Source organism: Daldinia childiae (genome assembly GCF_008694065.1).
Source record: "Daldinia childiae strain JS-1345 chromosome Unknown Scaffold10, whole genome shotgun sequence".
NCBI lineage: Eukaryota > Fungi > Ascomycota > Sordariomycetes > Xylariales > Hypoxylaceae > Daldinia > Daldinia childiae.
Window position 1 is genome coordinate 452,228 of NW_022984651.1, and position 21,141 is coordinate 473,368.

At 46.2% G+C, this 21,141-nt stretch overlaps 6 protein-coding genes across 6 annotated transcripts; 3 read left to right on the plus strand and 3 right to left on the minus strand.

Annotated features, from left to right (window-relative positions):
* Positions 1-1,272: 1,272 nt before the first annotated feature.
* On the minus strand, positions 1,273-3,485 carry GL218_07869 (Histone deacetylase RPD3; the record flags this gene model as incomplete). Its single annotated transcript, XM_033584645.1, has 4 exons — positions 1,273-2,256; positions 2,308-2,849; positions 2,926-3,226; positions 3,282-3,485. The coding sequence occupies 4 exons, from the start codon at positions 3,483-3,485 to the stop codon at positions 1,273-1,275; spliced, it is 2,031 nt and encodes a 676-aa protein (XP_033441371.1).
* Positions 3,486-5,704: 2,219 nt separating this feature from the next.
* On the plus strand, positions 5,705-6,722 carry GL218_07870 (putative glutathione S-transferase; the record flags this gene model as incomplete). Its single annotated transcript, XM_033584646.1, has 4 exons — positions 5,705-5,783; positions 5,839-5,885; positions 5,939-5,976; positions 6,164-6,722. 4 exons carry the CDS (start codon positions 5,705-5,707, stop codon positions 6,720-6,722), a joined length of 723 nt encoding a protein of 240 aa, XP_033441239.1.
* A 607-nt stretch (positions 6,723-7,329) lies between these two features.
* GL218_07871 (60S ribosomal protein L23-B) lies at positions 7,330-8,334 on the plus strand (the record flags this gene model as incomplete). The annotated part of the gene is made up of 5 exons (XM_033584647.1): positions 7,330-7,343; positions 7,668-7,715; positions 7,779-8,025; positions 8,168-8,245; positions 8,302-8,334. The coding sequence occupies 5 exons, from the start codon at positions 7,330-7,332 to the stop codon at positions 8,332-8,334; spliced, it is 420 nt and encodes a 139-aa protein (XP_033441353.1).
* Positions 8,335-10,482: 2,148 nt separating this feature from the next.
* On the minus strand, positions 10,483-13,478 carry GL218_07872 (uncharacterized protein; the record flags this gene model as incomplete). Its single annotated transcript, XM_033584648.1, has 2 exons — positions 10,483-10,670; positions 10,739-13,478. The coding sequence occupies 2 exons, from the start codon at positions 13,476-13,478 to the stop codon at positions 10,483-10,485; spliced, it is 2,928 nt and encodes a 975-aa protein (XP_033441240.1).
* Positions 13,479-15,442: 1,964 nt separating this feature from the next.
* Positions 15,443-17,095, plus strand: GL218_07873 (Maintenance of telomere capping protein 1; the record flags this gene model as incomplete). The annotated part of the gene is made up of 2 exons (XM_033584649.1): positions 15,443-16,031; positions 16,110-17,095. The coding sequence occupies 2 exons, from the start codon at positions 15,443-15,445 to the stop codon at positions 17,093-17,095; spliced, it is 1,575 nt and encodes a 524-aa protein (XP_033441354.1).
* A 735-nt stretch (positions 17,096-17,830) lies between these two features.
* On the minus strand, positions 17,831-19,946 carry GL218_07874 (NAD-dependent malic enzyme, mitochondrial; the record flags this gene model as incomplete). Its single annotated transcript, XM_033584650.1, has 5 exons — positions 17,831-18,623; positions 18,695-18,938; positions 18,991-19,287; positions 19,347-19,539; positions 19,650-19,946. 5 exons carry the CDS (start codon positions 19,944-19,946, stop codon positions 17,831-17,833), a joined length of 1,824 nt encoding a protein of 607 aa, XP_033441235.1.
* Positions 19,947-21,141: the final 1,195 nt, after the last annotated feature.

Here is a 21,141-nt window from a genome sequence, read left to right on the forward strand (position 1 = left end):
TATGAGGCTTATTGTCTCAGGCTATGTTTGTCAAAATAGAAGGTTCTATACGCAGCTTTTTCAAGTTTTTTGCTATATTTCTATAATTTATCATTATTATTGTTATATTTTTAATTATCATGCTAAGTCATATATTCTTGGATCTGATCTTTGATAAATATTAACATAGGTGTATTAAACCATAAACTACTAGATCTACTCCTTATATGCCTAAAAAAGATTCTAGTTCTTTTGCCATTTCTTTCATTTATCTCTTACTGGTTCATGTAAAGTAGGAAAAATTTGCATCAAGTGGGCAAGACACATATCTCAAATAGGAGACTTTTCCTACAACATATTCTACCAAAGGTATAAGGTAAAATAAACCTTGGGCATAGACGCATCCTATGTTTTCCGAAATTCCTACTTCCATCTTTTTATCGAAATACGTATCATGTTTGCCAGACATTTATAAATTCGGGCTATTGTGGCAGCCGGAAAGGGTGGTCTCCTTTTTTGTCTTGCCTACTTAACCTCGATTTTTAGAGCAAGAAGTTCGCCCGTATATTAGGTAGTTTAAAGCACTACTTGACAGATCGATACCCAGGTAATCTAGAATATAATACAATATAATTAATCAACTTCCGTTTTCCCCATCTCCTATTTACTAAATCCATTACTTGTTTTGTGAATAGGTTGAGGTGGGCGAGTTTATAAGATGAGGCCCGATCTACTCTTAACTACGTGAGGAATCTAAATCTAATTGTCTTATGAAGTATATGTAGTAATAATCTTTGATGTAGATGTACGACTAAATTAATTATAAACGGGAAATGCTATCACCAATATTAAATCTACTTCTCTTTAACTAACGGAACTTACTATATCCTCTTACCAACTAAACAAGTAGATTGGGATCTACGTCTTTTTTCATCAAGGTAATAGCATTCTCTAGTCAAATTAGATATGCTAACTTCAACACATCGGCAGATCACCGTCACCTCAATCACGGGAATTAAAAGTCATCGCATAAAATCACAAAGCGCTAAGCAAAAGATACTAGCTAAGGGGCGAGCTCGCCAACTAAACGCAAGGCGGTCGTCCCTCCGCCACTGATGCTGCCGGAAAACCTGAACGCCGTTCGCTCGGCTAGTCTACAATGATCTGAAGAGGAACCCGATGAACACCATCCCCTATTCCGTCCCGTCCATCTCCTATACACTGGTTGCTTTAAAGACTTGGAAGGGCGAGAAGATTTAAAACGTGGGTATCAAAATTAGTGTTTGGATCTTCTTAAGAGCTCGCATCATCCTTTTCCTTGTCTTTATCCTTGTCTTTACTAGCGGGCTCCGCGGAACTAGGCGACGCAGCATCAGCCTTCTCTGCGGGTTGGTCCTTGGCGTCTGTTCCAATCTCTTGCTTTAGCTCAGGGGCGGCGGCAACGGGGGCGTCCATGTCGATGTCACCATCTTGATCAACTTTTTCAGCTTCCGGAGTGCTCTTAGCCTCTGGCGCTGCGCTGGGCGCTTTTTCAGCCTCTTCGGTTGGTGCTTTGCTTTCACCAACATCCCGCATTGTCTCGTCAGCCTCCTTGGATGTCTCAGCCTTTTCGCTCCCAGACTCATTTTCAGCGGCAGCTGTCTTTTCGCTTTCACTACCATCTTTATCGGACTTGGCGACTCCCTGGGATTCCTTCGATGCTCCTTCCTGATCAGCAATACTAGCAGCCTTGCTTTCGTGTTCAGTATCCTTCTCCTCTGGCTGGGAGTTATCGCGAGTGTTTGCTTCGACTTCGGGTTCCTTCTCTGCTACATCCTCCATAATGATATCATCTGTTTCTTTAGATTTGATGACATGTTCAACAGAGCCGTTGGCAGGCGTCGCGGCGCCGCTATCAGCTTCAACATCTGAATTGCGATAGTCGATTAATGGCCGCCGCGTGTTGCCGTTTCGATGAACTCCATTCGCTTTATCTAGGTCCTCATTATCGCTTTCCTCGTATTCGTTGTCCCGCTCTATGTGCTGTTCCCACTGGCGCTGACTCATGCGAACATCTTTATTTTCGTCCTCATCGAGGTCATCAAGCTCAGCTTCTTCCTCATCAGACATTGCTCCCAGAGAATGACGGGGGACATCTTGCATCTGGACGGATGGGGCATGAGCGGTACGGCGAAGATTTTCGATGAGCTGATTTTTTATCTTCTCTAGATACTCGGGGCTATTGGCGTTCTCCATGTTGGAAGCACGCACGTCAAGCGAGTAGTCAGGCCCATAATACTATTTTCAAGGTTAGTGCTCGAAGTAGTAGTAGGAAGGACGTAATCTTACATCATAATATTCATTAAATGGTAGGGTTCGATCCATCTGAGCATCAACAAGCAAACCAGTCTCAAAAGCCCAGGTACGGGCAACATTACGCATTGTATAACCACCACCACCGAGTACCAGAGTTGGTCGGTTGAAACTCTTAACGAACTTTACGCAGTTGGCATGTCCATCCATACTCAGGTTAAAACAACCGAGGCGGTCACCGGACAAACTGTCTCCGCCACATTGAAGAACAACCGCGTCCGGATTATAATATTCCATAACGGCTGATATGACGGGTTCGAAGATTGATTTGTATGAGGAATCATCTATGCCGTCGCGAAGGGGGAAATTAGTGGCGTAGTAACGGCCCTGGCCGATGCCAATATCTCTAAGCTCGCCCGTTCCAGGGAAGTATTCGCCGTACTTGTGAAAAGACACTGTCATGACTCTGTCTGTGGTATAAAATGCTTCCTCAACACCATCGCCATGGTGTACATCGATATCGATATATAGGACGCGCTTATTAAATCGTAAGAGTTCGAGAATTCCGAGAACGATATCTACTCGGTAACTATATTAGCATAACTGAAGGGAGAGGGATATTAAAGTGAGCAAGTCAGATAAGATAATTCGTACCGTTAACATAGCAGAAGCCACTAGCCTCAGACTTCTTTGCGTGATGGAGGCCACCCGCCCAGTTGACTGCGATATCGCACTTTTGACGGTTGAGCCGGGCAGCACCCTCCATACTGCCACCAGCACTTATGCCACAGAATTCAAATAGTCCGTCAAATACTGGACAATCATCTCCGACATTGTATTTGCCTTGCTCCCGCTGGAAATTATCCATATTCTCGGGGGTGACTCGCTGTAAGAAATCTATGTACTCGTCCGTATGGAATTGGGTCATCTCGAGTCGCGTTGCAGGTTTCGCACGCTTTGGGATGTCAGTTATCTTTCTAGTTAAAGTGACAGGTGCTATGATTACTCACGTAAATCTCCATCTTCTTATACACACCGTAATTCATAATCAAGCTGTGCGCCAACCGGATGCGATGTGGTTTCATTGGATGGCCTGACACATAGGCAAAGTTTCCGATGTCAGAATCGTAGAAATAAGCGACCTTCTTGGGAGAAGGAGCTCCCAAGGCGATGCCATTACCGTTCCAAATGTCAACGGGGGCTGCGTGCGCCATTGTTAATCGTGGGTTAACCAAGAGAGAATAAGAAAGAATAGGTTAAGATGGGAAAATGTTAATGGCGGGCGAAAGATCTCGAGAAACGCACCTATCATGCCGAATACATGTAGCTATCGATAAGGTTGGTGCATCGCGCCGTGCACCTACTAACCCGAAATGTACCTAGGTACCTACCTAGTGTACAAATTCATAGAGCCAATGACGAGGTAAATTTGAAGCTTTGACCAGCTTAAACCATATTTACTCCTTCCAATACCTAGGTACCTACCTCATAGAACGTTCAATTCCAAAAATTTACATTTACTAATATATGAATTTCTGTATGCAATTATTTACCTATCTTTTATGCTCTATTTGCTAGGAATCGTGAGTCGTGACATACCTAGGTAATTTGTCTCATTACAGTATGGTAAAAGGGGACTTACTGCAAAGAATAAATTGGTGAATTATAATTGGTCAGCCCGCCTCAGACTAATGACAAAATAGGCATAGCGTGCTCCCTGGTGTCGGAATTCACTGTTTCTAGTATGACGTATTCATGCTTTACCCTCATATCTGTATTAGCCATTATCACCAGAGAATAGACTCTTAGTTATAGAAAACGATTGATTTCACAGCTTTTTCCAGCTTGTATAAGCAACTACCAATACTGTATAAAGTACACATATCAAAAAATTAACCAATGATAGAACATTAACACACAGAAAAGACCCATTCGGCACGAGGTGTGTTAGTAGTGTGAAAGATATTTACATTAACTAGTCAAAGGATACTCATTTTGAAAACATAAGTCATGTTTAAAGGAGCGATGGTAATATATCATTACCTAACTTAGACAATATTCACCCAGGCCACTATAATACTTCCACAAAGTTGCAAGGATATATACCAGTGGCTCCAGACAACTCAATAAGTTTATTATCATACGATGGCCACACGAGAAGTTTCGAAGAATGTTCTCGGGTGTAAGCTAATATATACGTAATTTCGGTACGTCTGTAGAATATAAATTATTATGAGGTGTTGCAAGAAGCAAGGAAACAAGTTCGGTGTTGAGCGAGGAACTCTAAGCTAGCTACCGGGAGTCTACAGTTATACGTACCGAAAGTATCCTTTGTTCTAATGTCTCATCTGGAAACTCGACATACACTTCCTGGTGGGATCCAGAAGCATCTATAGACCTATGAGATTTTATAAAATATTATGCTTGTTAAAAGTCCCTCTTGTAAGACCTCTGTGTTAAACCACGACATAACTACGGTAAAAAGGTAAATAGGATATTTCCGTCTGATTACATCAGCCATATAAACCACATTTATTTATATTGAGACTTTGCAATAGAAATGGTGAATTGCAAGAACAGTGATAGACTCATTTCCTAAATTAATAGAATAATATCAACTACCTAAGCCTAGGCAACGATCAACGTACCATATAAGCTTAAATATGGTAAGCTCATATTCACGGCATTATCCGTGGTAAATCAGTCTTAAATCCAGAGTTAAGTTAATATATTAATCTGAGACTCTGAGTCATAATATTAGACTGCATATGTAGGTATGTATGGTTAAGAGTCATACTACCTTCAAAGAAACAGCCGCATTGCCAGCTGTTACCTTGTACGCATATCTATTACGCATGCAAATAGTCAATTGATAATACAAGCGCTTATCGAAAGAAAGCCCGAGTTATTTGTAAGCTAGCGCCCCGTTACTAGCTTGCGGCCAATATATTCACCAAGATCTAGGCATCAGGTAGGAGGCGTCATTTCTGATCCCCAACAGAATGTTAGTATATATGTAGTAACGGCAATAATCCGGGTTATGACGGGATTGGGTACGCATATTGAATAAATAGCATTTCCGGGGAGTTGATGGTGAGGTTAAGGAGGGCTGATGATCAAATAACATGTAAGTGGCATGTAAAATGGAATCTCTAATACTTAATTAGTATAGTCGGATGAAACATTATAGAGTAGCAAATGCGGGGCTCATGCATTGGCCGGCCGCCGGCGAGTTCATGCATGGATCGGGGATTTTTAGACCGGAGACTTTTAATGTTTTGTCATCTCATTAGAGTCGAGCATAAAGATAATGGACTTTCCAACCTAAACTTCTGCTTCTCTATTCCAATCATTGTATCTAGTGAGGATTCGTCATTAGTCTTTGAAACACTTACTGTTACCAACCAGATATCTTTATTATTATACCTTTGCAATGGCCAATAAAGAAATTGTGTTCTTTGACTTACCGTCCAAGCCGCCAAACAAGACGTGGTCGTATAACCCATGGAAAAGTAAGTGCCATCATATGTTTAGAGATGGGATATAATATCTGAAAATTGGACACAGCTCGGTTCGTCTTGAACTACAAGAACCTCCCCTACAAGACAGAATGGGTAAGCTCTACCAGAATGTGAAGATACTTGTACGAAATTAACACCATTCATAGGTTGAATACCCAGACATCAAGGGAAAATTCCAAGACCAGTGAGTCTGCCTAAAGCATAATATTCCTGCCCTCAATCCGGATATTTCATCTGGTTTTGGGACGAGCCCATCAAAAAAGCGATGTCCGAATTTTGATGAGCCACTGCCACTGCCTTTTAAAATTAGGCGAGGGACGGCGGCCACTTGACAGGGTATCAACTTGAATTTGCTGACAGTTACCTCGTAGCCTCCCGAAGGCGGATATCTACACCATCCCGACGATCATCTTGCCCGACGGGACTTGGGTAACTGATTCCTTCACAATCGCCGACGTGCTCGAGAAGAAGTACCCGGAGCCTAGCCTCCATCTGGACTCCCCTTATCTGCAAAAAGTGAAGGATATCCTTGTAGATGTCTTAACTGCCACTAGGGGCGTCTACGTCCCGGGTGTTTTTAACGGGATCTTGAACGATGGTAGCAAGGAGTACTTCCGCCGAACTCGTGAAGTGATGTTTGGCGCGACCTTGGAGGAGGTAGCTGAGAAGCAAGGCGGCGAAGTAGCATGGAAAGGTGCACAGCCTGCTCTGGAGAAAGCTACCGCCCTGCTGAAAGAGAATGGCGACGGCCCTTTCTTCGAGGGGAAGACTGTGGGATTCGCTGACTTCGCGTGGGCATCGTTCCTCCTTTTCGCTCAAAGGATCGGCGATGACGTCTATCAAGAGGCGCTGAAGCATACTGGAGACGCAACAGTACACGAGAAGCTGCTAGAGGCCGTGAAGCCTTGGAATGAAAGAGTCGACCACTAGTCGCGCCGAAACTCCTCGAGGAGCCATGTATGGAGATATTAAGTCAATTAGTATATCAATATAGTGCAATATGCTAAGTTCTAGCTTGATATATGACTGAGACCCATGATAGAAAGTGACTGGGGAAACTTCAAGATTAAAAGGATGCGTAGATTTTAAGCCCAGCACTACTAATTGCTGCACATGCCTATATGCGTATTTCTAGTTGAACTACATATTGAAATCTGTGGTGTAGTTAATTTTAAGCTGATGATATCCAATTTGATTACGCGTTTGCAGTTTGTCATATTGTAAGTCAGCCAGTGTAATGTGTAATGTGTAAATGGCAAGAGACGCACGAGCCACATTGAAAAGTACAAGGATCATCATGATAATCCACAAACACCACGTGACACGCCTTCCTTTTACGGAAATCGCTTCCCGAACTTTGTGGGTCCCTAGGGTTTTTTTCCTCCAAGCCGCACATTTCCAGGTTTGCAGTAGTAAACTTACCAACGAGAAATTTGGAGCTGTTGACCTTTTTTTCCCCCGTGACAACGACCACCAACTTCGACCACCGTCAACACCACACCCCGACCGTAAAGAACCTCCGAATAAATCAGTCGCAATGGCCAAGCTCTCGTAAGTTTATCTCATTCGAACCCGAATTCCTCGATTTGTAGCGGAAATGTTGGTGGGGTAAAATGGGAAGAGGAATTGAAGATTTGGTGGGGGGAAATGCGAAGAGCAAGACGAATTTGGGAGAAATAATTTGCATGAAAGAGGAAGAGATTGAAGAATTTGTGTTGGCGAAAATTCGGATTATAAGACATCAACGGAACTAGATCTCGAAGTGCAAGCTCAGATGTAGTTGGATTGTCGTGGAATAAGCTACAGAGGCGACGATGGGATGCTTTATTCGACAACGAAGCTCTGAAGCAAAAATGCTAACCATATGCTTCATAGACGTGGTGCCCCCGGTGGCAAGCTAAAGATGACCCTCGGTCTGCCTGTGTAAGTGCAGGAACTCTGTCCCTCTCCCGCGAACCCAATTCGAGAGACTAACACGCGAAACAGTGGTGCTATCATGAACTGCGCCGACAACTCCGGCGCCCGAAACCTGTACATCATCTCCGTCAAGGGTATCGGTGCCCGTCTTAACCGACTGCCCGCCGGTGGTGTTGGTGACATGGTCATGGCCACCGTCAAGAAGGGAAAGCCCGAGCTCCGAAAGAAGGTCCACCCCGCCGTCATCGTCCGACAGTCCAAGCCCTGGAAGCGAACCGATGGTGTTTTCCTGTACTTCGAGGACAACGCTGGTGTCGTAAGTTTAACCTTCTATATGTACCAAATATGCAGCAACCAAATCTGTGCTAGAATTCTACATGATTGAGCATGGATGAATGGGAGACTGCGTATTTGTTCACATGTCATGCAGAGCACACAGCTAACATGTTATCTCCTAGATCGTCAACCCCAAGGGTGAGATGAAGGGCTCTGCCATCACTGGTCCCGTCGGAAAGGAGGCCGCCGAATTATGGCCTGTAAGTCTCATTACCACATGGCCCCCAACCCTACAATTTCTAACCTATCTACCCAGCGTATTGCCAGCAACTCCGGCGTAGTGATGTAAAAGTCGAGCATTTCGTTTCAGGCGGAGCATTGGGTGAGAGGAGGAGGATGATTCATACTACCTAGCCTACCTACCTTATTGATTGACGATACTTCATCACGATTGATTGATTGATATTGGAAGAAGAAAGACACTAACCACGGCCGGCCGCTCTCACGACTGCTGGTGAGAGGATTTGAGATGGAGGCCTATGTCGCGTGTCGGGTGGTAGGACTGGTCACTTTGCATTTCGGCTTCGGGGCGTAAAGGAGACATACCAAACCAAAAGAAACTGCATCCTGGACAATTGATAGTTCGGTTCCCCATTCTTGCGTGCCATCGCTGCTCCGTGACTTGTTTCTGATGACTGTAACTGACCATTGTTTCATCTTGACCGACACTACACGCCGTGTGTGATGATGGTAATAATTGGGACCTCTTAGGCTTTCATCCGTATATATTTCTAGATTACAGGATCTACAAGTTAGCGGTACCCTTATTTTTCAACAGAGTATTTACTAAATGAATCTATTCGCCTAACACAGAATTAGAGCATCGGCTTTAAGGAAAGTTTTAAGGTATAAGATGAAAGAGCTAAGGTTATATCTCGCTTAGGTTAGATAAGTAGGTAGTTTTAGGTATGCTGTAGACTAGTTGAGAAGTGAATACCTAGAGTTAAAGTAAATAACTACCTCCTAAGTATAGATAACGTATCCACTACCAGCTTCACCTTTTACACGACATAAACTAATGGCAGTATCACGGCTTCCATTTATGTGAACGTATTCATATCACATATATATGCTACTAACTTCCAAAATTGATGGTAATGGTATCTTTCGTTTCCCCTCCATTTTATGTATAGGCCTCCTTCTATCCTATCCGTTTCTATGCGTACAATGATGCTCGCTCCGTGGGTGGGGTGGACAGGAATTGGTCCAGGTATCAAAACATCCCATCCACCCACCTATGCAAAATAATGACAACGCTTCGCCCTTAGGCCCAAATGCCGTATATACCCAATATGTACAAAGTGTCCTACCCCTATTTTCCGTCCCACAAACCTCCTCGCGTCTCCTGTTTTGGACACCCCCCAGGGATGAGCCCGGGCGAAGGAAGGTTTGGTCCAAGTATCCAAACAGTCCTCCACCCAGGCTGTGATGTGTAGAGAGATGGAAGGCCCTGGGACTGGCGAATATATGACGCCCAGGCTATCCATCCCTCTACCTATCAATGGGCCAACCAGGAGTCGGTTCAAGTATCCGACAGCCTATTAACCCACAGATAGGAGACAAATGAATGGACTTGGAATTGGTCCAATTATCCAACGCCAGTCCATTCATTATCTACACATCACCTTCATGAATGAGTAGAATAGGAGCCGGTCCAAGTATCCGAACTCCTCTCTACATCATTCATGGAAGATGGAACAGACGAACTGGGAGCTGGTCCAAGTATCCAGCATCCCGTTCATCTGTCCATCGTGGGGTTATAATGTGGACAGAGGTGACCCAGGTGAGTTTTGTCTAGGTACACCTCCGTCCCATCCCCAGGGGGTGTCCGAGGGCTGGATGGGCGTGGTCTAATTATCCAACAACCCTCCCCGCCCTCCGTCTGCAGGCGGACGAGTCAGTTGAGATTTCCTGACCCCGTCGCCCTATACTGCGTGGCTGGGAGTTTAGTCCAAGTATCTAAACTTCCCATTACCACTGTAGCGATAAGCTGCTAATAGGACGCAGCGTCGCCGTATAGTACTTTTATAGTACTTTTTTTCACGCGACGAGGCGTCCGAGAGTGTCTAGTATTTGTGTGACCCGAACCTCTTACTTAATGTTGATATGTCAAGACTCGATTATGTCTATCTGATAGTTCTTTTTTTTTTGTTTTTTTGTTTTTTGGGGGGTTTTTTTTTTCAATGAATTCTTCATATTGATTGGAAACGGTGACAAGCGAGAGCAAATGCAGTAGCATCAATGTCTTAGACATGCTTATGCTGCGGAGTCAGGATGAGGCTTGACTGATGTGATAGTGTATCAACTGTAATGGGTGCATAGTGCTAGCTGTAGAAGTAGGCTGCGATTGGAGGTAATGGCTGGAATAGCCCTCTATGTGGCAATGTCGCATACGTTGCTTGACATTTCCCGGGCGCCGTAGTAAATATGATGATAATTACTGCCTCAAGGCAGCGGCTTCGTCATCTTCGTCGCCACCAGGTGTAGATCTGGAGGGGGGAGTTTCTGCATGGTTGAGAGCCGTGGAATTAGCCCCCGCAGGTGGTTTCGCGCTCTGCTTCTTGGCCGCAAGCGTCGCACGGCGCTTGGCTACCGCCGTGTTCATAGAGCCAGATGCCCATCGAGCTATAAAGTTTTAGTATCTCGCATGCTTGAATTATATATGGGATAATGTATGGGGAACTCAAATATACCTTTCATAGAATAGGACATCTTTTCAGACTTAGTCATAGAATTGTAGTCCTTGTTAGGATCTGCACCGATCTCTCCGTCGGGTATGTTAGGCTCAGCAAATCCATTGCTACTATTGTCGCCATTGGAATTCCCGTTGATAGCATTGTTGGTGTGAACTGGTGCTAAGGTCGAAGGGACTAACGGCGGCGTGCTAAGAGCGGACACGGAGGCAGGATGCTTGTTCTTCACCTTGATTTTGATCTTGGTAGGCGGTTTCGATGCAGGAAGAGCCTTCTGTTCTGGTTGCTGCACTGGAGCGGGCTCTGGAGCAGGTGTGAGGTCCTCAACCTTGGTCTGTGTTTTCTTCGGGGCGCGTTTAGCGCGCTTGGGTTTGGGTTCTTCAAGGAAGTCATCATCGTTGATATCATTAGTGAACTTTCTTTGACGTTTCTCGCGGAGCTGGTAGTTACTTGTGGACACTACTGTCTCAGCTGTTGCGGTAGAAGACGCAGTAGGAGGACGAGGCTCCTCGGTCTGATGACTCGTAGAAGTAGCTGCCTTGAAGGATCCGGATGGAATATCGGGTTTTCGGGAGTTTGTTCGACGAGTTAGTTTTGAGGGTGCCAGAGGCTCTGCACCATTGGGCACATCAACTTCTTCCTCCTGTTCCACAACTGCCGCGGCATTTGCAGGGGCCTTGCGTTTACGCTTGCGAGGCTGTTCTTCCTCTACAGCTGCCTCCTCAGCTCCTCTCTTAAGCGAAGGCGCTAAATCGGGTTTGGGTTCCACATTGAGCTGTGGCGTGGGTTCTGCAATAGGCTTGACCTTAGGCTCGGGTTTGGCTTGCGACTTAGACGATGTCTTCGGTTGCGATTTAGGGCGCGAGATGCCAAGAGGCTGGGGTTCAAGATTGTGCTCTTCATGCTCTGGTTCCGGGTCTGGAGTAGGCTGAGCTTCCGGTACCGGGAGTGGGTTTTTGCGAGGTCTGCCGCCTTTTCCTTTCTTCTTAGGCGGCTCCTTCTCAGGCGGCTCGGATGCTACACTTGGTGCGTTGGTATTCTGGACCTGAGCTTGAGGCTGGTTTTGGTTCTGTTGTTGGTCGCCATTCTCTTGTCCCTGTGCGCCACGACGTCCTCGGCGTTGGGTTGGAGCCGGGGTAGAGCCTCTGCTAGCGGCTTCACCTTCGTTGAACCTCTCCGGTGGCTTTCTCGTTCGTTTTCCTTGTAAGATGTTGGGATCTTCAGCTTCGGCTGCCTTGGCGGTCTGTTTAGGCCTTTCGCGAAGACGCCCGTGACGACCTAAGCCAGTTCGTTGCGCAATGGGGTCTTGTCTACCCACTCTATCTGCTCTCGGATCATATTCGAATCCGTAGACGCTAGCCATAAGTCTGTCCTGCTGTCGGGCATAGGCGATTTCTGGTTCTGTCGTGTCCTTGGCTCTAATGCCCTTGACGACAAAATCTTTTTGAATGGGGTTTGCGCTAGGGTCTCTGGCAACAGCGGCTTTAAAGCGACGATTGAAGGCTTCCTCCTCTTTGTGGAAGCGAATTGAATTATCGTAATCATCCGTCAACTTTCGTAGCTCCTTGAACTCATCCTGCCATGCTGCGAGAGCCTTATTCGCAACTTCGACTCTTCGGTAGAGCTCTTTGGGAGATAAAGACTTGATGTCTTTGAATAGGTCGGTGAATTCAGATGCTTTTCTAGGCTGCTTGAACCGGAATTGTTTCATATCTGCTGGCTGTGTACTGGATGGCTCTAATTCCGCAGTGGGCGAATTTGCGGCAGTGTCGGCCGGTGTGTCCCCAGCAACCGCATCTTCTTCAGCAGCGACGACTCCAGGGCTATCTTCGTTAGCTACATCGGGTTCTAGCTCTAGGCCGGCTTTAGGATCCGCCTCAGCCTTGACTGCAGTACTAGGGTTCGCTTCAGCATCTGCGTTCGAGTCGGCTTCGGCATCAACCTCGGGCTCTGCCTCGGCTTCCGGGAGCTCGAGCTCATCATCCCGGTAGTTCGGGTAGTAAACGAAAGAGCCATTGATATATGGAGTGAGATGGTCCAGTAAGTCTGGCTCGGTATGATCGCCGTCAATATCAAGGGCCTCATCATCATCATCATCTGCTTTGTCTTCTTGCTCTCGGGGTTCACCCTCATTTCCGGCCATAGTTTCGGGTTGAGCTTTTTGTAGATTAGGATGGCTCTCACCCGGGGCGGTATATAGTGATAGTTGTGAATGCTGTGAGGGTTCTGAAGGTACTGAAGGTTCTGACGTCTCCGACGGCTTTGATGATTGTGAGGATTCCGAAGAAATAGACATGTCAACAGGAATGTTAAGAATGGGAGCCTTGGTCTCATCATTTGAGGAGCCAGAGCCAGAGCTAGTTCGTCTAAGCATCGACGCATCTGACTCTCCGCTATGGTGTCCACCAACTTCAATAGTGTCTCGTACTTCGGCATCATCCATCTGCTGTTCTGGAACGTAAGTCTGAGGTTCTGCTGTAGACTTTCCAGTGTTACGTTTGCGAGATGATGATGGCTGAGGCTGCTCGGAAGCTCGTCTGGTAGCGCGAGCTTCTGAATCTTCGTTCGTCTCATTCTCATTAGGAGCAAAATCAGTTTTCCGTCTCTTCAACGTGCGGGTAGCGTTGGGCATAGATTTTGAACCGTAGCTCTCAATGTCATCAAGCTGGTCAAATGTATAGTCTACACGAGGACGTTTTCTCAAGGAGCGTCCACCTTTGCTAGCGGGATCTTCTGGCATAGTGCCGGCACTGTCAATGTTGCGAGCGCGAATTCGCTTTTCCCTAGAAGCGGAAGGGCTCGGTGTCTCTGCAGTGAAAGAAAAAGAAGATGTTGCGGATGAAGGTTGTTGTATAGGCTGCTCAGATGAGTTATGAGGTGATGAAGTAATAGGGAAGGTACTTGGAAAAGTAGAACTCTTCCGGCCTCTTCCGCGAGGACCGTTAGAGGGATCCATCGTAAATTCTCTATAGTCGAGAATTGTCGCAGGTTTGTAAGTATGGATGCGTTGTATGTGTAAGTGAAGTACCTAATGTACGTGTATGAATTAAAGGTGAAAGAAGTTTTGGGTCGGAGATTATGTAAGTGGGGAAAGGCTCAGGATGTTGATGGCTGAAGCGCGCCTTCCCAAACCAACGAAAAGAGAAGAGTAAAGAATAAAATAAAATAGCCGACAGGTAGAAATATAATTTCCAATTAGTGCAAATTATATTTCTTCTCAACGCCTAGTTGACAATTGCTCGTTGTTCGTTGTTAGGCGCGGACTGTGGCTAAGGGAAAAATAAGTAGTTGTATGTATGTAGTAAGGAGGCAATGCTTGAAAATTGTATGTAAAAGGCCGGGGTGGACTGAATTACTAGTTGCCGGGGGAAGATGCAAGGACAAGCAGCCCGCCGCCGATAAAACTTGAAATAATCAATAGTCAAGATTGAATGGATTTAATAAAAAAGAAGTTGAATCAAGGCTTTTTAAAAGAGTCACTCGATCGTATTCTGAAAATGATTGTCAGTAAATGTAGTTGGTACGATTGCAGGTGTGCAGTGAGTGTGTGTTGTGTAAGAGAGACGTGGTGAGAAAAAAGGTTGATGAAAGGAGCTGACTTGGTAGGAAAGAACGAACGAATTTGAAGATTGATGGTTAGGTTGGAAATCAATAAACCTTAGGCGGTCAATACGTACCTGACAAAATACGAAGTTACTGCCTATTAAAATCAGAATCACCAACTTTAAAGATCAAGAAGTAAAATAATATCTGAGGGTACTTGATTCGATCTTTCTATCGGGCAGGTGCTCTCGTCTCGCTCTTGCTGCTATGACTGCTGCTGGCAACCGTATTATTAGGTGCACTGCTAATTTCTCGAGGTTCGACCTGTTCAAAGCCACAGATTAAATCCCGATTTGGATTTACTAGCCACAATAATTATCCCACTTGCTGGATTTTACTAAAGTACCTTCCCATTTTTGACCAATAGGATAACACGATTATGCTAGAGTTCCTTTCTTAGATCAGACGCCATTGTAACTTCCCTGTCAAAGCTGCGGGAGATCACGTAATATACATCAATTAAGCACCCAGGTACCAAGATACATATAAGTACCTAACATATGTATATCCAATTATGGTTCGTGCGTTGCTGCCACTGGTCCGCCTACCCCGTTTAGTGACGACAGTTCCTGGATTGGAACTTGGTCAAAGCTTTCCGTGTCCCGTCTTCCTTCCCTTCCCGAAACTCTTTCATCGACTGGTCAACTGGTGATATTGATACCAGATACCATACAACCTTACCTCATATCATATAACGTACCTAATATCACATGCCATATTGAACTATCCATTTACCCCCCCCATTTCTTATTAGAAGTAGCATCTCATTCAGACTCTACAAAATTAGTTGATATAACATTTCTTCTCAGTTGTTAAAATAGTGTTTGTTGCATCTGCCGACAAGTATTCTATAAACAGTTGCAGTCAAATTCTCTCCAACTATTGGTTCCCCGCGACCCTGCATACATAGACATATGTACAAGGCTATAGCGAATCATATTCAATTCCTGTGTACATCTAATTAGGATCGCAATAGCTCTTCGTAGCCTATTTCTTAGCGCATAAACTATCAGGTATCCTCCATTTGTTTTCTCTCGATCGCAATTACTAGCGATCCCTCTCTAATAAAGATACCCTTCCCCACTACGATAACTACCCAACATGGCAGCGAGACGGTCAAAGGCCTCTGCCGACGATGGTTTGAATGAGCTCTTCGAAGGGATCGATGAGAGCGTAGTAAAGAAGCCTGCTAGTAAATCTAAGCCGGCTCCCTCTAAGACTCGAGGCGAGAAGCTCAAGAAAGACATACCTGGACTTGCCGAGTTGGAGGATGAGCTTGGCGAAGAACCCGTCCGACCCCATACTCCTCGCGTCAAAGAGACATCTACCAAGGCACCTGTTAAACGAACTAGTACGGCGACCCCTCCTCCCGGTGCCCCTCGGCAATCCGAAGACAAGCCAGCCAACGTCGCACGCAAGTCCGTCGATAGTACTCGCTCCCTCCACGCAAGCTTCACCCCCAGTGCCACCAGCTCTGATCTCCAGGATGCCGAGAAGAAGGGGTCAGCCGAGGAGACAGCACCAGGTGCCGGTGGTGGTTGGTGGGGTGGACTGTTTGCTACGGCTAGCGCTACAGCAAATGCAGCCATGAAGCAAGCTGAGGCTGCATACAAGGAGATCCAACAGAATGAGGAAGCCAAGAAATGGGCTGATCAGGTTAAAGGAAACGTCGGAGCTCTGAGAGGTCTCGGTATGTATTTAAATACGGCGCCTACGTATTGAGAGTGATTTGGCCAAGAATATATTGAACTAACAACATTGCTTATAGGCGACGGTATCCGTCAGCACGCTTTGCCTACCTTCGCCAACATTTTACACACTCTTGCCCCTCCTATCTCTTCGCATGAGCGTCTACTTATCCACATCACCCACGACATCGTTGGCTACCCATCGCTTGATCCTCTTATCCACGAGGTCTTCAGCCGGGTCATGTCGCAAGTTGAGGGCGGCGACCTCCTCGTCATCCAACGCGGTCATGAGAATACCGCTCGACGATCATCAGACGCCTTCTACAAGAGTTCTTCCAACTCTGCCGGCTGGCGCGATGGTCCCTGGTGGAGGCAAGTCGACTCACCTCGCGATCTAGGTGCTGTGAAAGGTATAATCGAGGGGACTAAGCTCTGCCGCGTCAGTGCGGAGAGTTATTCCCATGACTACTTCGCGGCTAGTGGTGGCGTTTCCGAGGCGCAAAAACGTGCTCTAGAGCCCGTGAGCGAGGAAAATCCCGTGCGAACTAGTGACATCTTCCTCGCTGTCCAGCCTATTATCGTAGACGCAGACCCTGCTCTCTTCGCTGGTAGCACAGCTGGTGAGGCAGAGAAGGAACCTAGCGCCGTAGCCGACGACAGCAGCACAGACCCCCACATCTGCTTCGCCGTCTATGTCCTCGACCCGATTCATGACATCGTGTACAGCACCGTGAGTCAGTACATTCCAGCGAAATGGATTCGCTGGTTGGATGCGCCGGCACCTCTGACGCCTGCCAGCGGCGAGAGCGAGCAGCAGCTAGGTCTAGATGGGATAAACGTTCCAGACGAGATCCGGGAGATTGTAGAGAGCGGTGGCGTGGACCCGCGTGAATGGGTTGCCGAATGGGTCGAGGAGACGCTGAGCTTGAGTATCGGAGTCGTAGCCCAGCGGTATGTGGCTCGTCGGATGGGTGTTGGTGAAGGGGGGCTTGGAAAGGGGAAACAGAAGGTTGAAGAGTTGCTTCAGGGGGGTGGAGGTGAGGCGGCTAGGGCTGGGCTTATTTGATGATGGGATAGGACAAGTCTTAGTTTGCGGGATGGGAATGGAATTGGGCAGCAAGAAAGAGGTATGTAGGTAATCACCTACTTGCTATGCGGCCTATTGTCTAGTGCTGCTTTCTATGGAGTTAGCCGGGTTGAATCTAGTACTTGGTTTCTCGTCGAATTTGGAATTATGCTAGCTATCTACTTGTTGACTACCTATATATGAAGAGATGTGGTAATATGTTATGATATCAATTTTAGGGATTGTCTCGAGTGTCTTGTGTACCTACATACCTACCTATAGATGGCTTTATCCGTATAGTGATACGAATTGAATGGGCAAGTTAAACTAGGGTAGGTACTAATAGTCCTATAGAGCAAAGATTTCAATCAAAGTGTATAGCCTGTGGACAGTATAGTCTTCTTTCAATAGTTTAGGTAGTTACACGATTTTGAACTTTATCTTCAAAGTTAATACATTTCGGGAAGACCCCTATATTCCGTCAATTGAATTAAAGTAAGACATATTTATTATATTACGTACTCGTTTGAATCCAATGGGCCGCAATCAAAACACCCGGTTATTTCAGTCAAACTTATCCCGAAATACTGGCAGTAGCAACTATTTATAAGCCTCGTGGTATATATATACAACTACACCAGTTGATCTATCTCATGATCCCTATATAATACCTTCATAATAACCTCATCCTCGTTTCACCCCAAAACACAGAAGCAGGAATACTATATAGATAGCTCACTCCCTAGCAATCCTATCCCCAACCTTCTCCAAACTCCCCACAACCTTCAACTCCGCCTTCGCCGCCCTACTAGCGCCTTGCGGCTCGACGCGCTTTAGCGGGCGATACACCGGATCCCACATCTGCTCCTTGATCCACTCGTCCAGCTCCTCCTTATCCGTCGGTATGTCCTTCTCCCCCACAACGCCATCCTCCACCGCCGCAAGAATAACCTCCCTCGCAACGCGCACGCTCACCGCGCGTACGTCCTCGACCCCCGGTAACAAGGGCGCAGTATCATCCTTTAGCGCGGGACTCAGATCCGCGACGCCGTGGACGGCCGCGACGAGCATTTTGTCCGTGACCTTGGACGCGCGGGAGAGCACGGCGCCGAGGCCGATGCCGGGGAACACGACCGAGTTGTTGCACTCTGCGACTTCGATTTCGACGTCGGCGCCGTCCTTGCCCCAGGGGCCTTTCACGGGGTCGAACGGCGAGCCCGTGGCTACTAGGGCCTTGCCGTCGGTCCATTTGAGGATGTCCGCGGGGACGGCTTCGTGGAGTCTGGTGGGGTTGGATAAGGGGAGGATGACGGGGCGTTCGGTTCCTTTAGCCATTTCTTTGATGATTTCTTCGGTGAAGGACTTGGGGACCGTGGATGTCCCGATGAGCACGTTGGGGTGGATTTCTTTGATGACGGATACGAGGGAGCTTTCCTTGCCATCCCATTTGGATGCGTCTTTGGCGTAGGCCCGTTGACCGTGGTCGAGCTCGGTTTTGGTAGTCAGGAGGCCGGGCTTGTCAATCAGCCTATAGAAAGTTAAGTCTTATATTAGGCAGGTGAAATGATTAATCGATCGTTGATAAACCTTGAAACTTACCAGATTTGCTTCGCAGCCTCCTCCTTGCTGATCCCCTTCTCGGTAGCAATGGCATCTCGGACTTGATCAGCAATACCCACGCCAGCAGTTCCTGCGCCAAAGATGACCATTTTAGTATCCTGGAGTTTTTGCTTGCTGACATGCAGTCCGGCCATGATGGCAGCCAGGGTCACACACCCGGTGCCTTGGACATCATCGTTGAAGCAAGGGATTTCCGGTCTATAATGGTCTAAAATACGACGAGCTGAATCTACGCGTTAGCCGGGCACTTGTTCCTCCTACCTAAGATCACTCACCATTCGCTAACCCAAAGTCTTCAAAGTGGATATAAGCATGAGGAAACAGTTTGCGAGCGGATTGAACAAATTCGTCAACGAGCTTATCGTACTTCTCCCCTCGTTCCCGCTTCTGCCGTAGGCCGAGGTATAAATCATCATTGAGAAGGCTCTCATTATCTGTTCCACAGTCCAGCACGACGGGCAAGGTCCGGTTGGGGTGAATGCCAGCGCAGAGAGTAGTGAGAGCAAGCTTCGCAACCGAGATAAGAATCCCGCCTACGCCTTGGTCTCCTATGCCAAGGATCTCCTCGCCATCTATTTTAACACATATCAATATCATACCTACATAGCAATCGCTAATTCCGGACACATACCTGTGACAACAATGTAGTCGATATCTTCAGGTTTTCCCCATTGGGCCAAGTCATGTGAAACCCTGTCAATATCATTGATATTCAGAAAACAGCCCTCGGGTCGTCGGAATAAGCGGGAGAAGTTCTGAATTGCATCACCTTCTGTTGGTGTGTATACAATACTGAACATTTCCTTCAAGTGGTCTTGTATAAGCTATAAGTCATCAGCACGGTGATTTTTATAGTTGAGACTGAGTTTGATCTATGCGGGTTTATCGAAACAACCAAGCACTAAGACCGGGATGAGCCGCAAGATAATTTTACCTTGAAATACAAGACCGAGTTCTGCTCCTTTAATGATGTCAAGAACGTGTTCTTGGCCAAGTCATCTTGTCTAGAAGCGTACTGTTGGTATGCGCGCTCCGTTTGTTGTTCGAGAGTTTGAATGCCTGTAGGTAACAAGCCGGTGAGATTGAACTCGCGCCTCTCTTCAGATGAGTGTGCTGAGCCACGGTTGAAGTATGGTGTGTTCAATAAGACCGTTCCTGACACAGCGCATTCTATCGGACCGCTCGTGCTCAACGGGAGGTGCGAGAATTTAGATTTGGTACCGGCCGGCATCTTAGACGTGGTAGAAAACGCTACGTGATTAAGGTATTGACGCCTCAAAGATCGCAAGAATGGACGGGTAAAATACATTAAAATTTTATTAGAATGATAAGTTGCTAATAGTAAGATAAGAGCAATAAAAGGTCAGACGCCATGGCATTTGTTACACTACAGATATAAACAAGTTTTAGAAACGAGAAAAACTTCCATATACATTCAAGATTAGCATTTAAAGTGCTCATTCGTACATGTGCAGAATTTAGGTACAATAACAGGAGCGAACTGCTGTGTAATGACGTTGTCTAACGTTCCGACGAGCGGGTGACGAATTGGAATCGGTTCGGAGGGGCGGGGATCACCGTTAGGCCGAACCTAATTGGAACTAGGGCTGGGCACGGGTACGGGTTAGATAAAGAGGTAACACGAAAGCCGATATGTCGGAACGCTTGGAGCCTCGCTCATGTGGAAGACTGTAACGTAAAGCACAAGATGAGCGCGGACTATGATGGTCCATAGGAATTAATTTTATTCTTGCAGCGAATTATAGCTATACGAACGATGCAAGCACCGTCCGCCCTTATATCTCCAAGCCCTCTCAGGACCACGACGCAAGACGCATCACGGAAGAAAGATCATTCGGGTTGAAAGACTCGTAGGATGGTTCGAGTGGCTGGAGTAAGGTCTGCTGCGTCGTAAAACACTTATGATAAAATGAGAAGATACAAACCTAGTTGCCATACATCTTGCTTTCTTACATATTGATTTCTACTATCAATGAGTAGTGTCGTTGATAGTATCTTAGAATGTAGATGGTAGAGCTGAAATCGTGAGTCTAAGAAATATTGAAGAGAATTTTTAAAATGAGCGAAAGGGTCAAGCTACACATAACGCACAGACCATTATGAAAACAACATTTAGTGGGTCTGTCAGCCAGTTGCTAGATGAGTACACGGACCGGCAGAACTTACACTTATACCGTTTAATGAGCGGGTGTCTAAGATTTGTTCACCACTTCTAGATTACGAATTTACATGGCACATTAAAGATTTGCAACTATACAGACATTATGATATATTCATCTACGTATGTGCTATATATGAAATTTGAATCTACTCACCTTTCTAATTTATTCCCTGGTCTTCTGCTCATCTAACTCGACGCAAAAGCCACTCTTTCTATAGCCTCGAAGGTTCAATCTATAGTTCCT